Source organism: Paramisgurnus dabryanus, chromosome 16, assembly GCF_030506205.2.
Source record: "Paramisgurnus dabryanus chromosome 16, PD_genome_1.1, whole genome shotgun sequence".
In the NCBI taxonomy this organism is placed as follows: Eukaryota; Metazoa; Chordata; class Actinopteri; order Cypriniformes; family Cobitidae; genus Paramisgurnus; species Paramisgurnus dabryanus.
In genome coordinates this window covers 14,328,293-14,349,562 of record NC_133352.1, presented here as the reverse complement: position 1 = coordinate 14,349,562, position 21,270 = coordinate 14,328,293, and the positions used below count along the sequence as shown (strand labels likewise).

The following is a 21,270-nucleotide window of genomic DNA, read 5'->3' as shown; positions in this document are numbered from 1 at the left end:
GACGACAGAAATTATTGGGTTGACATGTAAATGTGGCATATGGTGTCACATAGCAAAAATTTAGGAAAAACTCAAATAGCTAAGAGAGGTTTATCTTAATGTTATAACATTTTGCCTTCTACATTTTTGCTATGTCACACCATATGGAAGATTTATAGTTTATTTGTCAACAACACAAACTGACTACTGATTAGGCTACGGACTATGCTAGTATCTTATTAACAAGTATACACAACAGGTACACTTGATTCATGTAATGCTACAAATGGAAAGCATGACTCTGTAATGAAGAAAAAAATATCAGTTTCCCCTTTATCGCATACTGGGAATAAAGTATTCATATAGGACACCTACAAAAATGCAAGCTTCATAATAAATGACATCAGAAATAATGAGAATTATAAAGAAATCTCTGTTAGAATTATACATGCTTGATTCACATGGTTTATCTGATCTTCAAATTTATTTTTTTCACTATATTCACTTTATCAAGATTAGCTTTGTTTTATTAACTTGACACAGCAGCTTTCGAGCAACAAAGCACAATACCTGACAACATACTTTGCAGTCCAACATAAAAATGTTATACAAATAGTTTGTAAATGACACTAGTCATCAAACAAGCTTTAAAAAGTACAACTGGTCGTATTGGACATATTTGAGTTTCTAGCCTACTGTATCTATATTATAATGGCTTCGTAAACATCACGTTGCAGACACAGAAAGCGCAGACGGGAACACAAGCAAGCAATGTAACTTATTGAATAACAACAACATTATAATGTCATTATAACGGGCGTTATAATAACAGTAACAGTTGTTTAAATCGCTGGAGCTGTCAAACTCTACACCTCTATCAATGACCGTCTCTGCGTCTGCACGACGCGCTGGTTGTCTGGTAACAATACGCGCTGGTAGCACGCCGTCTACCTAAACAGCAGATTTGGTCATTCCGATTCCTCTCACGGCCGTCATCTTCAAAAACGCTGCAAACGCGTATGCTGACTTGGTAAGCAGCTCATTAGATTTTACAAGACACGCGAAATATGATAGCGAAACATCGCTCCGATCCGTATTTAAAGTGAAGCGCGAGACCCTTGCCGTTATTAACGTGTGAATGCAGCATACTCTCACAATTCATAAATCTTAACGGAGTTTTCATTCATTTATCAGTCCGTAACATCCGTTTTTAACGGGCGGCTCCCGACTCTTAACGTTAACGTTATATATCACATAGCCTGCACGGGAACGATCCCATCTCGTGTCTTTAATCTATAAAATAAAGTTATAGTGGAGAGCGCGTACCTGTATACTGCACGAGGAACATCGTCCCGTGGGTTCGGTTCGAAAAGACGCCTGATAAAGTCCCGTAAGATTCTGCCAGCGGACGATATTCCGGTCTGGGAGCTGTGCTGCTGGTGTCTGTGGGTCCGCTGCGCTTATAACTGCTTTAAAGTGAGCAGACCACAGAGGGAGAGAGAGCGAGGCAGAGAGGAGGATCCACGGTTACGCTCAACACAGCACAGTCTCGACTGTTGGCCACGCGCGATCTGATCATAACGCAGGTTATTTTAGGTGCCACTAAAGTTTATTTGACCTCCCCTAACAGTACTGGACGGTGTCTTACTGAGGAACCCATTCATAAAAATGCGCCGTTTATTGTTATGTGATATTTAAGGACAATAATGCTTTTAGTTATGTTTTCAACTGTGACACTGCACAAAATAATTCATCACATGATTAGTTTTATTGTTATAATAGTGTGCCAAAACTACCTGATTTCTAATTAAACAGTAAAATGTAATAAATTGGGTTTTGTGTGCTAAAATAGCAGCCGAGTATGTGTTGTTGTGAGAGTTGCGTTTGACGTCACCGACCTCACCGCTCATAAATATACTGTTGTATATTTAGACTATAGTAAACTGTAGTAAAATGCATAAATACTAGTTTTTTTTTTTTTACTTTATCATAGTAAGTATTAAACTTTTCAACAGTATTAACTACAGTTGATCAATTAGCCTATTTATTCACAGTTAATACTGCAGAATAGTAGTGTACATTAATAAAGTGTAGTAATTATTATAATACAGTACCACTATTACATACTTCAATAATAAACTAGAGTAAATATTAAAGTATTTACTACAGGAAAGTCACTATACTAAATATATATTGTAAAAGAATACTGTAGTATTTTCAAAGTGTACCACATACTACTGTATACTGCAATTTACTACAGCTTACTATAGAAAATATTAAAGTAGTATACTACATTATTTACTATAGTTAATTCACTATACTTAATACTATGGAATACACTAGTATACATAAACAATATACTACAGTACACTACAACTTACTACAAGTGTACTACAGTACTAATTTACTATGGTAAATATAACAGAATACTTTAGTATGCATTTTCAAAGTGTAATAAATACTACTGTATACACTGTATTAAATAATACTGTATACTACAATTTACTAGAGTGTCACAGTATATGACTGTGTAAGGACGATGAGACAAGGAGTAAGAATAAAAGATAAACTTTAATATATAACATAATAAACAGGTAGACATATAGGAAAATACACACTACCATTAACGATACTGGACAAAGACTAAAGGAGAACACAGGGTATATATACACAATGAAGACAATGAGGGAAACTGAAACAGATGAAGGACTAATTAACTCAATGAGGAAGACAAGCAGAAGGTAACAAGGGACAAAGATAAAAATGAAGAGTGTAACATACGGCTTAATGTAGTAAACATGAATGTATATTACATTATTTACAGTTAATCAATTCAATTTAGTTAATTAATACTATGGAACACTCTACTATGCATTAACATCATACTACTACAGTAAAGTACAATTTACTATAGTAAATACTACAGTATTTTGTCATTTTATAAAAAATCCTGATAAGTCACATAATGGGTTAATGGTTAGGAAAATGCACCATGATTAGCACAATTTCTGATTAAATCACTATTAGATAAATTGATCCAGTATTGTGGCGGAAAACTCTGGTTACCGTGGTAATGTTTTAGTGAAACAATGCAACAAACATTTGGGTGTGTAATAAGGGATCATAATATGTTTCTTTATCACTGTAAAGCGTGACTATATTGGTACTGTGAGAGTATGAACCAGTAGAGGGAGCAGAGCAACAGTTAAACTCAAGGGCTAATTGCCATATAAACTATAACAGGCTCTACAGTAAAACCCCAAGGTCTCTTAAATAATGCACAAGTATGGGCCATTCAGGGCAGCAGACAGGGAAACTACTAAACTCATCTGCTGTTCTGTTGAAAGAAATACATATTCAAGATCATTTAAAGTCCCCATGAAATCAAAACTGACTATTATCGAATTGTTTATCCTAAACAATTTATCTAATTTTAATAAGTCATTATTAAAAAAAGTGCCCTTATAAACTTGAATCAAAATCTGAAAATGTTCTTTTGGATTCTTGTTGTGATCCTTCTCTGATGATGTCAGTTAGATGGCTTGGGTGGAGCATCTGTTAACCCCGCCTCCCCCATATGTCAGCAGCTGTAAGTTCCATTTCTGAATGAAATGCTCACTTTTCTATATCCAATTAATTCACAGTCAAAATAACACAAGCCACGCCTGCAATTTTCTTTGTGTGGAATTCCGTTTCACTCAGAAATATGTCACAAGATGAAAGTATGTCCATAGATCATCTCGTTGTTTCCGTTTATTGGCGTCACCGCCACGGTCCTTCGAACTCGCCACAGCCGCAGGTGTGTTGTTGTGTGACGCCGCATTCAGACAGACAGCGATGTTGTCGCTGTGTGACGGTTGTCTCTTTCAATGAGGCGTTTCTAAATCTGCTTGTCATAAACAAATGAGTACGATCCACTCCAGTAACTGACGAGAGAAGGATGACGTGAACTCCACTGCTTCGTTCTCATTGGTAGTCGCTCCCGAAAGTCGCTCAACATTTGCATAAAGTTAAACTTTTCTTAACTTTCTCGTGTCGCTGGACACACCCATACGGTCGCCAACGGTCACTTTCGCTTGTGTCGCTGGAAGTCGCCAGGTTTCCATTTAAATGAATGAGATTGCGTCGCTCTGCTACTGCTTGTCGTTGGCTGTCTGAATGGGGCGTGAAATCTGGTGCACTTGCGCGGCATGGCGGCAGCCGGGTGGTGGGCATACCCAAAACAAAGATAGGAAGCGGCAGCATTGCTTATACTTTTTAGCCAAAAACAGACAGATTTCATGCAAAATAGGCAGAAATGACATGCATTGTGAACGTTAGACTTATAATCATTTTCGTTCCGTCTCGTCTCGTCAACAAAACTTAAAAGCGTCTAGTCATGTTTTCGTCACCTTCGAGCCATTTTAAGCCAGTCGCGTTATCGTCATAAAAATAGGTGCGTCAAAGAAATAATTTTGCTATCGTCACCGCTGACGGAAACGACACTGCGCGGTAGAGGCATCAAGTGCGAGTTATTTCAATGTTAAGTCAATGTGAAGACGCGTTCATACGCGTCTAGAGGTCCCCCGGCACGAATGAGGCGTTTAGCGCGGGTCTAGACACGATTCCGCCTCTTTTGCACATCTAGTTTGCGCGATGGCGCGAATTGAGCGTTGCTGCTGCAAACGCGCGAGTTGAAAAATGTAAACTTTGGTGGAAAAACGTGAGTATACTCAAAATGTTCAAGAGGCAAACTAGACACGGTAGACGAGAATCTGACGCCTTGAATGCGGCTGGTGTGAACCCCCTGTAAAGGTCATTTTACATAAATGCAGCCAAATACATTTAAGGGGACAAACAACCTTTGAATTTAAAGTCATACATTCATCAAAGATGTCAAATTAGCACACTAAAGTTGGCTCAAGCATACACGCAAGTCAACCCCGCAATGCTAAAGACCATCACCCCCATTTCCGTTTCCATCTGAACAATTTAAGTGCAACAAGGTGTTGCGTGCGACACACGCACTGTGCTGGAGTCCAGGGAAGGTTAAATAATCCCTTGGCTTGTAGGAATCCAAATGAACTTTATCACCTCCATGTTTACGACTCAGTATCTCAGGCCTGAGCTGTGTGGCATAGTCAGGGCTACTTTCATAGCTAAGAGAGTCAGAAACATTTAACAGATGTCTTAACACATTCGGCGGGAATTTACAGTTCCACTGTGTGTTGCAGTTAGGAGACCGGTGTCGTGACAGCAGGGTTTGATGTTGTAGCGGTCTCGTAAAATCCTGATAGGAGTGTGGGTGGAAACTGTGGCCTGCTACAGCTGCTTGTTTATCTCAAACCTAATAAACACGCTGCTGGCCTTAAAAAATAAAGACTTTACCGAATTAAGGGATACTTCGTATATTGAAGCACAAACAAGAATGCAGATATTCAACGTGGGGCTTTTAAAACTTAAGTGTACTGAGTGTTTTTATATATTTGGATGTTGGACGTAAATAATAAATTTGCTTATTTTGGCGCACCACAACATCCTGACACACAGTTGCTTTATCCACCATTGGTCTTTGAGTCATTTTTGGCAGTAAATGCCTTCCAAAAAATGTATCTGGAATGCTTTGATGTGCACGGATGCAAACATTGACCGTTTTACTATGAGCTGTTTACTCTGCCATCCTTAATAATGAGCTAGTCTGAATATTTAGCAACCAAAGAGGATACAAAAAGCATTTTATATTTTTATATTCTCATAAAATAGTGCAATTATAGAAATACATGTGGAATTGTGCTGTTTTTGATTAGTCGAAATAGTCACTTTATTATTATTATTATTATTATTGTTATACTATTTACAAAGCTGTGCCTCAGTAATTTCATATATCACGTCAAAGTCACATATGTCAAAATCAGTGTCCGTCGGTGACTTCTGTTTTCGAGGGCGCTCGATGTGAAGTTCGTCACAACATGTATGTAGCCCATCATGTATGTGGTTCGTAATTTAAAAATATGTGTTCTCCATGTCGTGTGATCCTGTGTGCATCACGTGTTCTGTCAAAATAAGTGCCTGCTGCAGACGCCTCTAAAGGGTCAATGATAAAAGAGACGCTCGCGTTTGCCAGATACTCGCATAATCTCATGCATAATCAGAGTTTATGATGCACATGGTTCACATGACACAACAAACACATATTTTGAAAACGCAAGCAACATACGACACTCCGAACACTTATTTTGAATTTGCGCCCCTCGGAAGAGCAGTCACGAGCCGCCACTGCTCAAAATATGTACCCCCCCCCAAAAAATGTACCAAAGCTGTCACCCTTTCAAAAAGCACACATTTGCACCTAAAGAATTCATATTAGTATCTCATATTATTACCAAATGTATACATATTAGGACCATTTACTGCCCCAGTGACAGCTGGGGTACATATTGCGAGAACTTTATCTAACTGTGTATTTTAATTTTTTATTAAAGGAATATTCCATTTTTTCATAAAAGAAAAATTCAGATAATTTACTCACCACCATGTCATCCAAAACGTTGATGTCTTTCTTTGTTCAGTCGAGAAGAAATTATGTTTTTTGAGGAAAACATTGCAGGATTTTTCAAATTTTAATGGACTTTAATAGAGCCCAACACTCAACACTTAACTCAACACTTAACAGTTTTTTTCAACGGAGTTTCAAAAGACTCTAAACGATCCCAAACGAGGCATAAGGGTCTTATCTAGCGAAATAATTGTCATTTTTGATAAGAAAAATAAAAAATATACACTTTTAAACCACAACTTCTCGTCACGTAGATCCGGTCGTGATGCTTGATGTGACCCCACGCAATACGTCATGACGTCAAGAGGTCACAGAAGACGAACGCGAAACTCCGCCCCAGTGTTTACAAGTGTGTTGAAAGAGGACCCTTCCTACGTTGTTGTATGTCAACTGATACTAGTTAATGTCTTTGTGGCAGTTTATTGTTTAAAATGGTCCGCAAATGTGCGTTTTATATATGTAACACGTGACCTCCCTACGTCACTATGCATTTACGTTAGGTTGCGCTGGATCAGACCTAGACGAAAAGTTGTGGTTTAAAAGAGCATATTTTTTATTTTTCTTGTCAAAATGACAATTGTTTCGCTAGATAAGACCCTAATGCTTTGTTTGGGATAGTTTATAGTCCTTTGAAACTCAGTTGAAAAAAACTGTTAAGTGTTGAGTTAAGTATTAAATGTTGGGCTCTATTAAAGTCCATTTAAATTAGAAAAATCCTGCAATGTTTTCCTCAAAAAACATAATTTCTTCTCGACTGAACAAAGAAAGACATCAACATTTTGGATGACATGGTGGTGAGTAAATTATCTGGATTTTTCTTTTAAGAAAATTGAATATTCCTTTAAGACTAAGTGAAAAACAATCATTCTTGAAAGAAAAGCTTTCACATATAAGAGCTTTCTTGCATGTCTAAGCTCTTATCTGTAAATTAACCCAATAAGTAAAACCAAAGTCTGTCTAAACAGTGCACTTTCTTTTCATTTACTGTAATCGAACAGACATTTCTCGCTTTAAATTTTAACACACACCCCACCATGTATTAAAACTCCCGCCTACAGGTAGAATTACGACTAATAACTTAATAGGATCTGGCTTTTCTGTTAATATTCTGAGTTTAGGAAAAGTGTGGATCTCACCGTATTCCCTCATCTGTCGGCTATATATTTGGTAGTAATGAAGTTTAGGTGCCTGACAGACGACTCACATTCACAAAGCCAAGCTACTTTTCTCCTTTCTTAGACACCAGCCATGCTCCCAGCTGGAGAGGTTTGCCCTTCAGCTAGAAAACAGCAAGCATGAAAAACACGCATTTCACCCGCAACATCTGATTTTCCACATTAATGTGAGTTATGATAGATTTTTCACTTAATCATACTGCATGCTGTTAGTCACAAATAGTGTTTTGATATTTTTAGATCTTCAACACGTAAAATCATGTCAAACGTTCTCAAAGTAGCATCGAATGCATTCTCTCACCTCACAAAGAATGATTAAAACCTGCTGTGGGCTCATATTTCATTAATGCAAAGATGAAAGATAATTTTACTGACCCATTAAACACTTGGGTCAATTAAAACCCTGAAAACAAAAATGGAATTAATTTAGGTCACCTCATATCCTGTATACGTACATGTACAGCCATTGCATAGCATTGAACTGAAGCTACACTATAAGCCTACAACCTTTTTGGACCAACAAACGGTTATGATTTCATGTACAAGTGTTTCTGTGTACAGAAATAATAACAGCAATAAATGATAAACTTAAAATGTGACAGTATACTACAATGCGATACTATCAAACATACCATCATTCTGTTTAGGTGAATCCCACAGATACAATGCAAAACACAGAAAAATGATTCAATAAAATGTTTTGCCTAATGTAAAAAATATGGTAAATATATCCAGCAATGTGCAGTTTTAAAAAGCATCATTAAAATATGCAAACCCAACTGAATTTAGGAATTGGCGTCCATCTACAGCCCTTTTTCAGATTATAAAATAAAGCGGCAAGTCGTTTTTTTTATGTGCTGTAAATAAAAAGTAAGTGAAAGTCAACGAAATACACAAATACATTAAGGGGCCATACAAAAAAGATTTTCAACCACATAGGTACATTTTTTATGCGTTTTGGCCGTTCGTTTAGAAGAAAACGTTGTGTTTGGGTCCTGAAAACAAACTTTTGTTAACAGGTTCAAGTGCATTTTTTTACACAACAGTGTTATCTTTTCCGTTTTAACAAAATAAACTTTACAAAACACAACATTTACTTTACAGTATAAACATCGCCTTCTACTGGCCTGGTACGCATAATACAGCATTGTAGTCATTATAGTCATACGTATCTTTTAGTAACGTTTTTGTTTGTGCATAAACGTTGTCAAAAATGCTAAGAAGTATGTAGTATAATATGCAAGCATACATGCACAATAGCTTTTGACTCGTCCGCATACACAGACATTTAAAGCATGTGCATTTTGACAAATTGCAATACCGCTCCTGGCCTACATACTACATACTCCTGTACACGCATGCGTAACCTACATGTACAAAGTACACGCGGTAACCCTCGCATACCCATAAAAACCGAACACTACTTTAGGCTTAAGATAGCTGAAAGTGACAAGGATCCATGTTCACTATATCTGTACACCATATTTGAAGAACATTATAAATTGTCATCTATCACTAAAGTCTTCGGTTCAGGACACTGTGTTCCAATTCACAATGCTGTTATCCAGTAGGGAGCCTTCAATGGAGCTGTGGAGGTTTTGTGGTAAAAGGGGGTTTTGGTAAAGCATTTCAACTGAGCTTCTGAGTTTTGGCAGGCAGGGCTTCAATTCTGTGCCATTTGGTGGTTTGGGGTTTTATAATACCGGGAAGATTTAGCTCATATTTCACAGGCAAATTAAGAGACTGAATCAGATCTTGTTTTTGTGAACTTTCATCTTTCAAGTCACATAATTAAAGTGCACCAATTTCATTGCTAAAACAACGTTATTTTGTGTATTTGGTATAATACAATGTGTTCGCATGGTTAAAAAAAAACCTTTATTTTCCACATACCGTACATTTTTGTAGCTCCAGATATCCCTGTCTTCCTAAAATGCACTGATTTTGTACAAAGCTCATTGATCTAAAAAGCTCTGTGTCCCTGATTGGCCAGCAAACCTGCACGTTGTGATTGGAAATGTGACGCTCCTTACCATGTTTGAAACATTCGGTCACAATGCAATGCTAACAGGAGTTAACTTACAGGCTGAGTCCGAAGTGGGAGGAATTATGATAATGTCGGTCTTTTCCACGTCAACAGACACAGGAAGTAAACTGTTGCCTACAATCCGTGTGTTTGTTGTAGTCCAAGAAAAGAGGTTTACGTTGGAGAAGATAACTTGCGTAATCGTTTACTTTGGGATTTGTACCTTTTGCATATCGTTTACGTGTACTAATACACACTTACACACCAAAGGAAATGTAAAATCGTGAATTGGACAATAGGTGCTCTTTAAAGCTTTAATGTCAAAGCAAAGGAAAGAAGAATAATGCGTCTTTCACAAAAGACAGCTTGCACTCATGCCGCGGTCAAGGTTCAAATTAATTTAAAGAGGCCCTTCCACATAAAACTGTTTTTACTTGTATTTTTGATATGTGTTAGGTCCATATGTGTTTGTGTTGTGTCGTGAATGTGAAAATTAACTTCCACCTCCTCTGTCAGCTCTAGCCACTGAAAAGAAAGAAGCGGAGAAATCAGGTCAGTTAGAAAAGCTTATCAGTGTGACGTGGAACTGATCGAGGTCATTAATATTCATGAGCTCTTCAAATTGAGACCGCGCCCACATATTACGTGTAGTTGAGTTAATTTTCATAACAAGTCACAGCAAAGATGGCTAAACATCAACCGTACCGTATTCGGGCCATTGTTTTTGTTGAGAGACATCATTCCTATTAAACGAGGGAATCATAACAGTTGCTACATGTTTGGATGTTCAGAAGAACGCTGGATTTGAAGAGAGACTGCGATTAAAAAGCAATGCTCCTCTATCAATATTGGATCCGGACAGAATGGCGCAGCTTATGTGAGTAAAACACTTTAGTACTATGTGTCACTGTGGCGGCCGGTGTTTTCTCTTCCGAGGGACGTGAATTCATGCTGCACACACGTTGAAAGGGTTTATGATAAAAGACACGCGTGTGTGTTTGAGTAAAACACTTTAGTACTAATGTTAAGTGTCACTGTGGCGGCCGGTGTTTTCTCTTCCGAGGGACGCGAATTCTTGCTGCACACGCTTTGAAAGGGTTTATGATAAAAGACACGCGTGTTTGTGTGAGTAAAACACTTTAGTACTATGTGTCACTATCAGTTGCGTCCGGGATTTCTCTTCAGAGGGACGCGATTCACGGGAATTCATGATGCACATGCATCAAATGTGATAAAAGACACATGTGTGTCTGTTTGTGCTGTCGTAACACGCGCATCGAAGGGTTTATGTAAAAGACGTGTGTGTGTGTGTGTGTGTGTGTGTGTGTGTTTGTGCGTGCGCTGCTACACGCGCATCGAAAGGGTTTACGATAAAAGACACGTGTGTGTGTGTGTGTGTTTGTGCGTGGGTTTAAAAGACACGTGTGTGTCGAAAGGGTTTATGATAAAATATGCGTGTGTAAGAAAGACACTAAGAAAAACATTAAACTGATTACACATGAGATTAAATTGAAAGTTAGTTTGAACGAAAAACTGTTATCCAATCATAGCAGTGGGCGTTTACTTCCAAGTCGCCCACCCATTAAAACGGATCATTTCTCTAACCAGCTTCAAAATCAGGGTACAAAATGGCCTATTACTTATTGCTTTTGATGTTTTTGGATGCAAAAAACATGCAAACGTCATGAGTAGACCTCAGACAACAGTATAAAACAATAAAAACGACAGAGGAAGGGCACCTTTAACTTTTGCGCTGCGCTCTGCGAAGATTACCCGCGCGGCCAATAGAAACCAGGCATCCAAACAACCAAAATGGAAGAAAAGCTTGTACTCGGAATCCCCGAAGCTTTATAATACAAGTTTACGCTCCTACAGAGACATCGGAAGGAAAGCCGTGTCATGGAAACCCATAGCAATTCAAGTTGGCTTGTGAGTGTGTTTTAAGTCAAGTAGCTTGTTGTAGGTAGGCAGCTTAAAGTTATGTGAAATGGAGACGGGCAACATCAGTCTCTGTATTCCTCATCCACTATTTAACCCAAATATAAACACTTTAGTAATTTATTGAAAACCCCGCCTACTTTGGTCTGGCCAGCAGTGCACAAATCGCTTGGCTGTGCTGAACCCAGCGGCAAGCGCAGCGCACACTGCGTCCTATGTGAAAGCCGCATAAATCAGGCCTTAAATCAGGAACAAGATTTGTCATAACAGAAACGTTCATTTCAAAGACTTTATTACACAAATACCTTTACAAGTCATATTCATTAAGGTGACAGTTGGCAGAATAGCTCAAAGCCTGCAACGTTTCAACCAATTTCAGGGAAAGTTTACCCAAAAGTAAATATCTATTCACTTGTTATCAACGCAAGTTGGCCATTTCCTCCAGTGCTATCAGTGACACAACGTGGTTGTGTCTACACAACAAAACTTAACTTTATGCAAAAAAACAGTGATGTGGCGACAACGACAGTAACAGTAGCGCTTGTGTGATCCACCTCCATTGAGATACTGTCAAATACAGCCATAACACAGGTAAAGTTTATGTTACCATGAGCGATTTCCCAGTTTTATATGAGCTGTCTCAGCCCACGCATAGGGATGTAATAACAAAAAGATGCATGGAAAACCGTGTTAGAAATTGTCGACATTCCAAGCGAGTTTGATTCACACATTGATATTCGTTCATCTTGCTCATGATATGATGTATTATGCCCTGCTGTAATTTATATACAAGCGCTTCCTCCTTCAGACTGTAACATTTTAGCTGGAAGAAAACAGATTGCCTGTCAAAACAGAATGGCATCACGTTCCTTTAGTTCAATGTTCCTGGTAGAGAATTGTGATAACAGCTTATGGGTTTGATCACCAAGTAAAATTAATACCTTATAATGCACCTTTAAAGGAATATTCCACTTTCATAAATTTGATTTTGAATTCACTCACCCCCATGTTATCCAAGATTTTTTTTTTGTAAAGTGGAGAAGAAACATCGTTTTTTGAGGAAAGCAATCAAGGATTTTTCTAGACTTTATTAGACCTCAACAGTTTACAGTTTCAATGCAGTTTAAAATTGCCGTTTTTATGCAGCTTCAAAGGGCTGTAGATGATCAAATATGTAATGCGTGACCTTTTGACATGATTACGTAATAAGTTAGGTCGCGCTGGGGCTTCACTCTGCTAGTGCAAGATGAGAAGTTGTACGAAAATAAATTTTTAGTTTTTGTGAAAATGACGATAATTTCGCTAGATAAGACCCTTATGCCTTGGTTGGGATTGTTTAGAGCCCTTTAAAACTGCATTGAAAATTCAATTTTAAACTTCAAACTGTTGAGGTGCACCAAAGTCCACTATATGGAGAAAAATTCTGGAATGTTTTCCTCAAAAAAAAAAAAATTATATATATATATATATATATATATATATATATATATATATATATATATATATATATATATATATATATATACATACATATATATATATATATATACACACATATACACACACATATATATATATATACATATATACACACATATATACATATATATATATATACATACATACATATATACATACATATATATATATATATATATATATATATATATATATATATATATATATATATATATACATACATATATATATATATACATACATACATACATACATACATATATATATATATATATATACATATATACATCAAAAGTCAACGAAAATCGAGCGGGACCAAAACATTTTACAGCTGATCGCTGTGAAAATGTAAAGAGAGACGACGTCAAATATAACCGCAGCAATGTGTTCTTAATATAACAAAGTAAGTGTTTTGGTTAATGCCATTAATGTTTATTTTTTAATCATTGTATACCACTAGTCAACTAAATAAATATAAAATGGTAAAGATGAATGCACATTTATACATTGATTTAATAGATTTATAGCATTTTGAAATAAAAAACTGTCATGGATTTATTGCATTTTGTGGAAAAAATAATTAGTTTTTATAATAAATCTTTGAAAATCAAGTTATGGATTTGAATTTCTTATGTTTTTATAACCTAAAGATGCTATGTGAAAGTTTGTAACAGAAAATAGTGGTTTTCATCTTGTCACTTTCTTGGTATAGAAAACACGTTTTTATCGAAATTTGTCAAAATGGATTTATTGCGTTTTGGAACCAAACTCTTCATATATATATATATATATATATATATATATATATATATATATATATATATATATATATATATATATATATATATATATATATATATATATATATATATATATATATATACATACATACATACATACATACATACATACATACATATATATATTTAATCTCCACAAAAAAGCCACAACTTCTTGTATGACATGAAATTGCAATAATCATTTAAAGTTTCTTTAGATAAAAGCATCTGCCAATTGCATAAATATTATGCTAGGCTGTAAATGTAACTTTCACATTTATTGACAAACATATTTTTGTACTTCTCATTTGTGATTAGATTTTGAAAAGCTCTGCAGACACGCAAGTCACCATTGACCTTAGAGCAACAAACAGAGCCGGATACTAGCAACAAACAGTACAGTGACCTATAGAGACCTCAATGGGAATGGGGCTTCAGAATGAAGAGCAGATGAACAACTGTTGTCTACTGAATCTGTAATATATAAAAGTGAAAGACCCAAGGTCATGATGGGTCATCAAAACAAACAAAACTGTATAATGAAAAAATACAGTAGGTTTCAGAACTCAAAACATTCACTTCCAAAGTATTTTTTTTTTTGATACAGTACAGCTGAGCATGACCAGAGACCTTAGATCACTTCGCAAATAAAAAATGATCGTGTATTACGTGTATAAAATGGCTTTAAAGAAAATAATACCATTTTTAAAAAGCATGACATAACCACTTTTAAACTCAACTATTGATGCTGGTCATAATCATTCATGTGAAACTGTGCAAATGACTCCAACCAGGATCCAATTTAACTTTTATTCCCCAGAAAATAATTTGTTGTGTGTTGACAGTGTTATTTTGAAGTGATCTTAAGCAAAAATGAAATATGCAAAACTACTACCAGTGCTGTTAAAAGAGTAACACGGCCAAATGCGGTCAATCCAGACTACCCATAAAGTAGGCCTACTGTCAGTCTGACATTTTAAACCAAATCCATCTGGGCTTTCTTTAGCTTAGAAAGATTTACACTTAAAAGAGAGAGCACAGAAAGGAAAGGAAGTGATGTAAAAAGAGGGCAACAGAATCAAGGATTTTAAATCCTTACCCAGATGAATGTGTAGAAATGCATGTTAACCATTAGACCAAACTGCTGCCTATTCTGACAAGACATAAACACTCTTATATCCTGACTGGGGTGCTAGCAACACCAAAGTCTTTAAATGTTCAATTCACTTGAAAAATCTAAATGTCCTGTAAGCTGCTGTAGTAACAAGTGTCCGCCTAATAAATGTAAATGCGAACAATAATATGCATGTGCTCACATGTAAAATGTAGGGGAGAGCAGGGCACAAAGTAACGCTTTTTGGGGCTTTGGATTTAAGTTAGATTAATCTTTCTTTTACACAATAAACATACACATCTCTGCTACAAATGAACACTTAAAGTTTGTTTGTGGGACTTACCACTAACGTACAATTAGACTGAAAGTGACAGGAGTGCACATGGGGGTGATCCCTGTAACACACAGAGGGATTGTTGTAACACATGCTAGAAAATGTAGTTTAATCACAAATAATTCAATAAAATTCTGTCTATATACTAAATGTGGATATTGTTTATATATCTGCCTATAATAGATAGATATCCACACATTCATCCATCCATGATCCTTCATCTAATCATCCTTGTATAAAGTAGCAATGCACATAAAATCATAATTGTGAGTTATTTCCCCTGATATTGTCTTAACAGTTATCATTTTTATTAATAGTATTTACATTGTTTTCATTTCATTATCATTGTATACCTAAGGCTTAATTGTAACAATGTGACAACTAACCCCGCTGTGTAAAAATGTTTTCGATCCCAGCTGTTTACTTCCATGCCTCCAAAATACTCTTTGTTTAATATCTTAACCAAAGCACATCAAACTTTTCACAAATTCACAGGAGATCATCTTGTGACAGTAAGAGACCAAAAGCACAGATTGCTCTGCCCTGTATAAATATGTAAAGTAGCCGTGTTACAATTAACCCTGCGTTAGTTTGTGCCCCGCTCATCCCTATGATTAGTAAAGTCTGATTAGCAAAGGACTGTTAGCCAAACCCACAGGGAGATTCAATGAATAATGCTAAGTATGGCTGTAAGATATCCTAATTATCAAAATATTGCAAATGTGCATATTGCAAAAAAGGTAATTGTAATACTTTGATAGTTCAAGTTTTATGCCAATGTACACAGCAGAGAGACTGGCAAGACAGAGAGAAAGAAAGAGATGTTTCTTTTCCCAGAAAGAATGTGAAACGCAGGTTGGTTATAAGTTGAGTTTTAAAATATATTTTTATAGACGGTTTCAGCAGTAACAACATAAACAAGCGGCTGTCGCGGTCTGTACGTAACTTCCGGTAAACTCTGCTAAGAATAAATAACAACAAAGTTCTTTAAACGTAGTTTATTTATATAAGAAGCAAAAAAACAACACATGCACTGTCAGAAATAAAGGAACAAAACTGTACCTTTTCTGCCACTGGGGCTGTACCCTAAGTTTCCGTTCGGTACCTTTCAGGAATAAAAAACAGAATACAATTTTGGGTAGATTACCGTACCTTAAGGACCTACATTGGTAGAAAAAAAGCCAAAATATGTACCCTAGCTGTCAGTGGGGCAGCACCCTTTAAAAAGGTAATTGTATGGACCATTAGGTACAGATATGTAAACATTTAGTATGTACCTTTGAGATACTAATATGTATTTTTAAGGTACTAATAAGCTCTCTTTGGTCCCAGTATGTACCTTTAATGTACTAAAATGAAATCCTTAGGTGCAAAGCTGAACTTTTTGAAAGGGTACAGCCACAGTGACAGAAAAGGTACTGTTTTGTACCTTTATTTCTGAGAGTGAAGATTACCTAGGAAACCAAAACATTTGTTATTTTTGACGAGGCATTTGTTCAAGGGATCAGTTTAGGATATAGTCAGACCATTAAAAAAAACGAAACCGGAAGTAAAGTTCACGTCAGCGCATGTGCGTCCGATGAAACCGTTAATAATATAAATAGATTTTCCAAACTCATGAATTGCATTATTAAGTAAGTCATTGCATGCTGCAAAAAATAACTAAACAACTCTTCGGTCTCGCCTATGGCGACAAAGCTCTGGAATTCAAGTCGGAAACTTAAGGAATTAACAGGAAATTATTTGTAAATTCTGTGTCATGTACAAACATAAGCTTCCTCGACATCTGACTCCTCTTCATCCACGTGACACAATTCCCATATATTCCTGTGTAGTTTCCATAGAAAGTTTCTAAAATTCCCACAATTTTCTCTCACCCATACAGGTTGTGTCTCTTATGGTCAGTAAAAACTTTCTGCACTGAAGGGGACTTGTACGGCACTTACTATGTTTTGTTTTCTACAATGTAAAAAATTGCTGTAATTATGCAGCTGGTTGCCAGTATCTAACTGTAGAAAATAAAGACTGAAAATGTTTCATGTTCATTTAACTTTGAACAAACTGTTGACAGTAAATAACATAAATGTAAAATCTACAGTAAGTTACTGCCAGTAATAATTTAATTTCTACAGAAATTGTTTACAGTGTATGAAAAATTGCTTTGCTGTTTTTTCTTGCTTTTGTAAGTTGCTTTGGATAAAAGCATCTTCTAAATACCTAAATGTAAACGTAAATGTTTCTTCAATATCTTTAAATCCTTATGCACATTTTCTGCTTAACAGTATAACTAAATACTTAACTGAATAAAAGGTCCTCATATGTATAATTTTGGTACAGATATGTACCTTTTGGGTACCAATATGTAAATTTTAGGCACAAAAGTGTACTTTTAGAAAAACGACAACTTTTGTACCTTCATGTACCGTTTTTCTGAGAGTGTATAATGCAATGTGTGACCAGATACCGTCATCAGTAATAAAAAAAAAACTTTCGTTCAACCACTAAAGTTAATAATCTTTATAAGTACTTTATCATCCAATTTTGATGACATGTTATGAGGTTGGCAACAGACTGTAAGCAAAAGTATCTTAAAACATTCCTGGAACATTTGGAGAAGAGAAAGTCACCTGTCAGTTCCACCGCTGGGCTCGAAGAAATGCCAGAAAGCAAAGCTCCTGTGCAAATGAGACAATCTGCCCTCGTATAGCTGTGGCAGGACAGCGCGGTGTAAACCTGCCACCTGCGGGGAGGGCAGAGCCGTGTGACAGCCAGGACACCTGCCTCCAGATTCAACACGAGCCAGGCAACCTGCACAGCCCACACCGAGTCTAATATAAAAAGACACGCTCATCTTACACTCATGCTCCTCATTCTGGAAATTAGGACTTTTTTCCTTTCACAGCCGCCGAGCTCAATTCTCCTATCGGGATTTGAATTCTAACACTCATTCTCATGTGCCCAAGTGAGAAGTCTGGTGATTGAAGACCTGTCCTTCATCGTGACTGTCAGATGTCAAAATCTCGCTACGATTATTCTAAAGCCCAAATCTACATCCGGTTTTTAATTTATGTATTTAGCACACAACTGCTGATTAAAAATACCCCTTAGAAATCGGTAAAACAAACACAAAGCCTTTATTGTACTGTTAAAAGACAGGATAGAAAGGACAACTCCTTTGCATGCTTCATTCGTAATGGACTGCTCATCAGTCCAATGGCGTAAACATTTAGTCTATTTATAACACTCAAATAACAGACTAAACCATGCATTTTTCGTTTGCCAAACAAAACACATCTGAAGCAATATCGGCTTCACCTTTCATCCTCGTTTCCCAGAACTTGCTAATAGGTTTCACTGAGCATTGAATCTAAACTTACTGTCGCTTAGAAATTGCAAACAAAAGTGGTTCTACAATATGTTTCCACCTGTTCGTGACAGAATAAATGCCAAAGAAATCAAGAAAAAAATCTCTTATTATTGAAAACCTGCCTCTCACGGGGACAGTGATGCCTTATCAGGTGCGCGGCAGAGATCTTGCCAACAAATCCTTGTTCTGCCTGTGAATGAGAAGCTTACAGGGTCTCTGATGGTACATCAACCTGAGAGAGTTATCGTCAGCAGAATGCTAAACTTACCTACAGCTCGGCCAGATCTGAAGTCCTTGAACATCATGTGTTAAGAAGACTTGGGCTCGGGACACTCGATCTCCTTGTGACAAGGAAGGCCCTGTTCAGAAAACAAAAGATGCTTAGAGCTTTGTTGAACATCGGAGTACCTGAGACCTCTCAAAACATAACTCCAACCCATACATCTTTTTCAAAGGTCCTCCAAACTACAGAGGAATTTAATAAGGAGGAGATATCTTAAGCATTCAAAATACACAATAACAGGTAGGGGTGCACCGAATGTTCGGCAAATAAAACTATTTGGACAAATAAGTGAAAAGACAGAATAACTTATAAATGCAGCCAATATGTTGGCAGTGTGGAAGCATTTTCACAGTGAAGTGTAATTTTTTATATCAACATAAGTTTTTGTTTTACAACAACTTAACAAATCACGTTAAATCGTTTTAACTCAAAAACTTAAAATTTTATTAAACTTGTTCGAGTACTTTAGCATTTTCATTTACAGTTTGGTAAAACAACTTAGCTTTGCAAGTCCATTTAACCTACTATTTTAAGTGTTGACATACTTAATAAAAACAAGTTAAAATTGTTTAACTTAAGTTGTTAAGTTAAAGAAACATAAAAATATATGTTGAGAAAAAATGCTATTTGCGGCCAAATTGCTGAACTTTTGGTGCATCCCTATTTATTAATGAAAGCCCTTTTGCTTTGTTATTACAGCAGTTATATGGTGACAACCAATTCATAACTGTGTAACATCTGCCTCTCAACTACACTGAACAAAATTATAAATGCAACACTTTTGTTTTTGCTCCTTTTTCATGAGCTAAATTCAAAGATCTAAAACGTTTATTATATGTACACAAAAGGCACTATGTACACTTCTCCTTTGCCGTGATAATCCATCCACTTCACAGATGTGGCATATCAAGATGCTGATTAGACAGCATGATTATTGCACAGGTGTGCCTTAGGCTGGCCACAATATAGGGCCGCTCTAAAATGTGCAGTTTTATCACACAGCACAATGCCACAGATGTCACAAGTTTTGAGAGAGAGTGCAATTGGCATGCTGACTGCAGGAATGTCCACCAGAGCGGATGCCCGTGAATTGAATGTTCATTTCTCTACCATAAGCCACCTCAAAGATGTTTTAGAGAATTTGAAAGTATATCCAACCGGCCTCACAACCGCAGACAACACGTTATCGTAGTCCAGCACAGGACCTCCACATCCAGCATCTTCACCTCCAAAATTGTCTGAGATCAGCCACACAGTACAGTAATACAGTAAAACTGCACATTTAAGAGTGGCCTTTTATTGCGGGCCAGCCTAAGGCTGTGCAATAATCATGCTATCTAATTAGTATCTTGATATACCACACCGGTGAGGTGGATGGATTATCTCGGCAAAGGAGAAGTGATTACTAGCACAGATTTAGAAAGATTTGAGAGGCCTTTTGTGTATATAAAAAAGTCTTAGATCTTTACGTTCACAGTTCTTAAAAAGATGAGGGCAAAAACAAAGCATATATTGTTCAATGTATAATGTATCAGTTATTATAGTTTGCTATGAAAGATACTCATTCCATCCAATCTGAATATCCTTTACTTTAAAACCCTATCTTACATCTTGGGATTCGGTTATATCTCTAATTGAAATGACAGAAATAATGTGTGCTTTCATCCATCACTTTGGTATTAAAAAATCTTTTGATTTACAAATTATCAAAGGAAGCACAGTTCTGGAACCATTCAAATATAGTTATAGGCTACATTAAAACAACTTTCTTGTCTGTACAGAAAAACTTTCCCATGTAATGTGTTGAGTTTTGCCTGTGTCCTGAGAGAGTTTGTAAACAGCAGTACATTTAAAAGCCACCTGTGATGTCCTTTTTGACCTCTAAGTCTATAAAGTAGTAATGATCTCTAAACTCTTGTCATTTGCCACAGACACCACTGACCTCCAGTCTTTAACTGGCCACTTTTATATTGCACTGCTTTCTCAGAAAGATTCCATTTTAACTCACAAAGAACACCATAACACTGCTACAAATAAATAAGAATAAATGTGACCCTGGACCACAAAACCAGTCGTAAGTAGCATGGGTATATTTGTAGCAATAGCTAACAATACATTTTATGGGTCAGAATTAAAAAAAATTCTGCCAAAAATCATAAGGATATTAAATAAAGATCATGTCCTATGAAGATATTTTTTTAATGTCCTACAGTTAATATAGCAAACATGTAGGGGTGCGCGGGACACAAACTAGCATGGGG

General features: G+C 36.5%; 1 protein-coding gene across 3 annotated transcripts in view; it reads right to left on the bottom strand.

Annotated features, from left to right (window-relative positions):
• Positions 1-21,270, bottom strand: part of enox2 (ecto-NOX disulfide-thiol exchanger 2) — a 302,121-nt gene that overhangs the window by 200,378 nt on the left and 80,473 nt on the right. For 2 of the 3 annotated variants that reach the window (XM_065271218.2, XM_065271235.2), the window contains exon 2: positions 18,995-19,085. In XM_065271218.2, coding sequence (XP_065127290.2) covers positions 18,995-19,031 — 37 coding nt within the window. In that variant the 5' untranslated portion in view covers positions 19,032-19,085. Of the gene's footprint in view, positions 1-1,305; positions 1,522-18,994; positions 19,086-21,270 lie in introns of those variants that run through there. The other variant, XM_065271223.2, reaches the window with a different exon arrangement.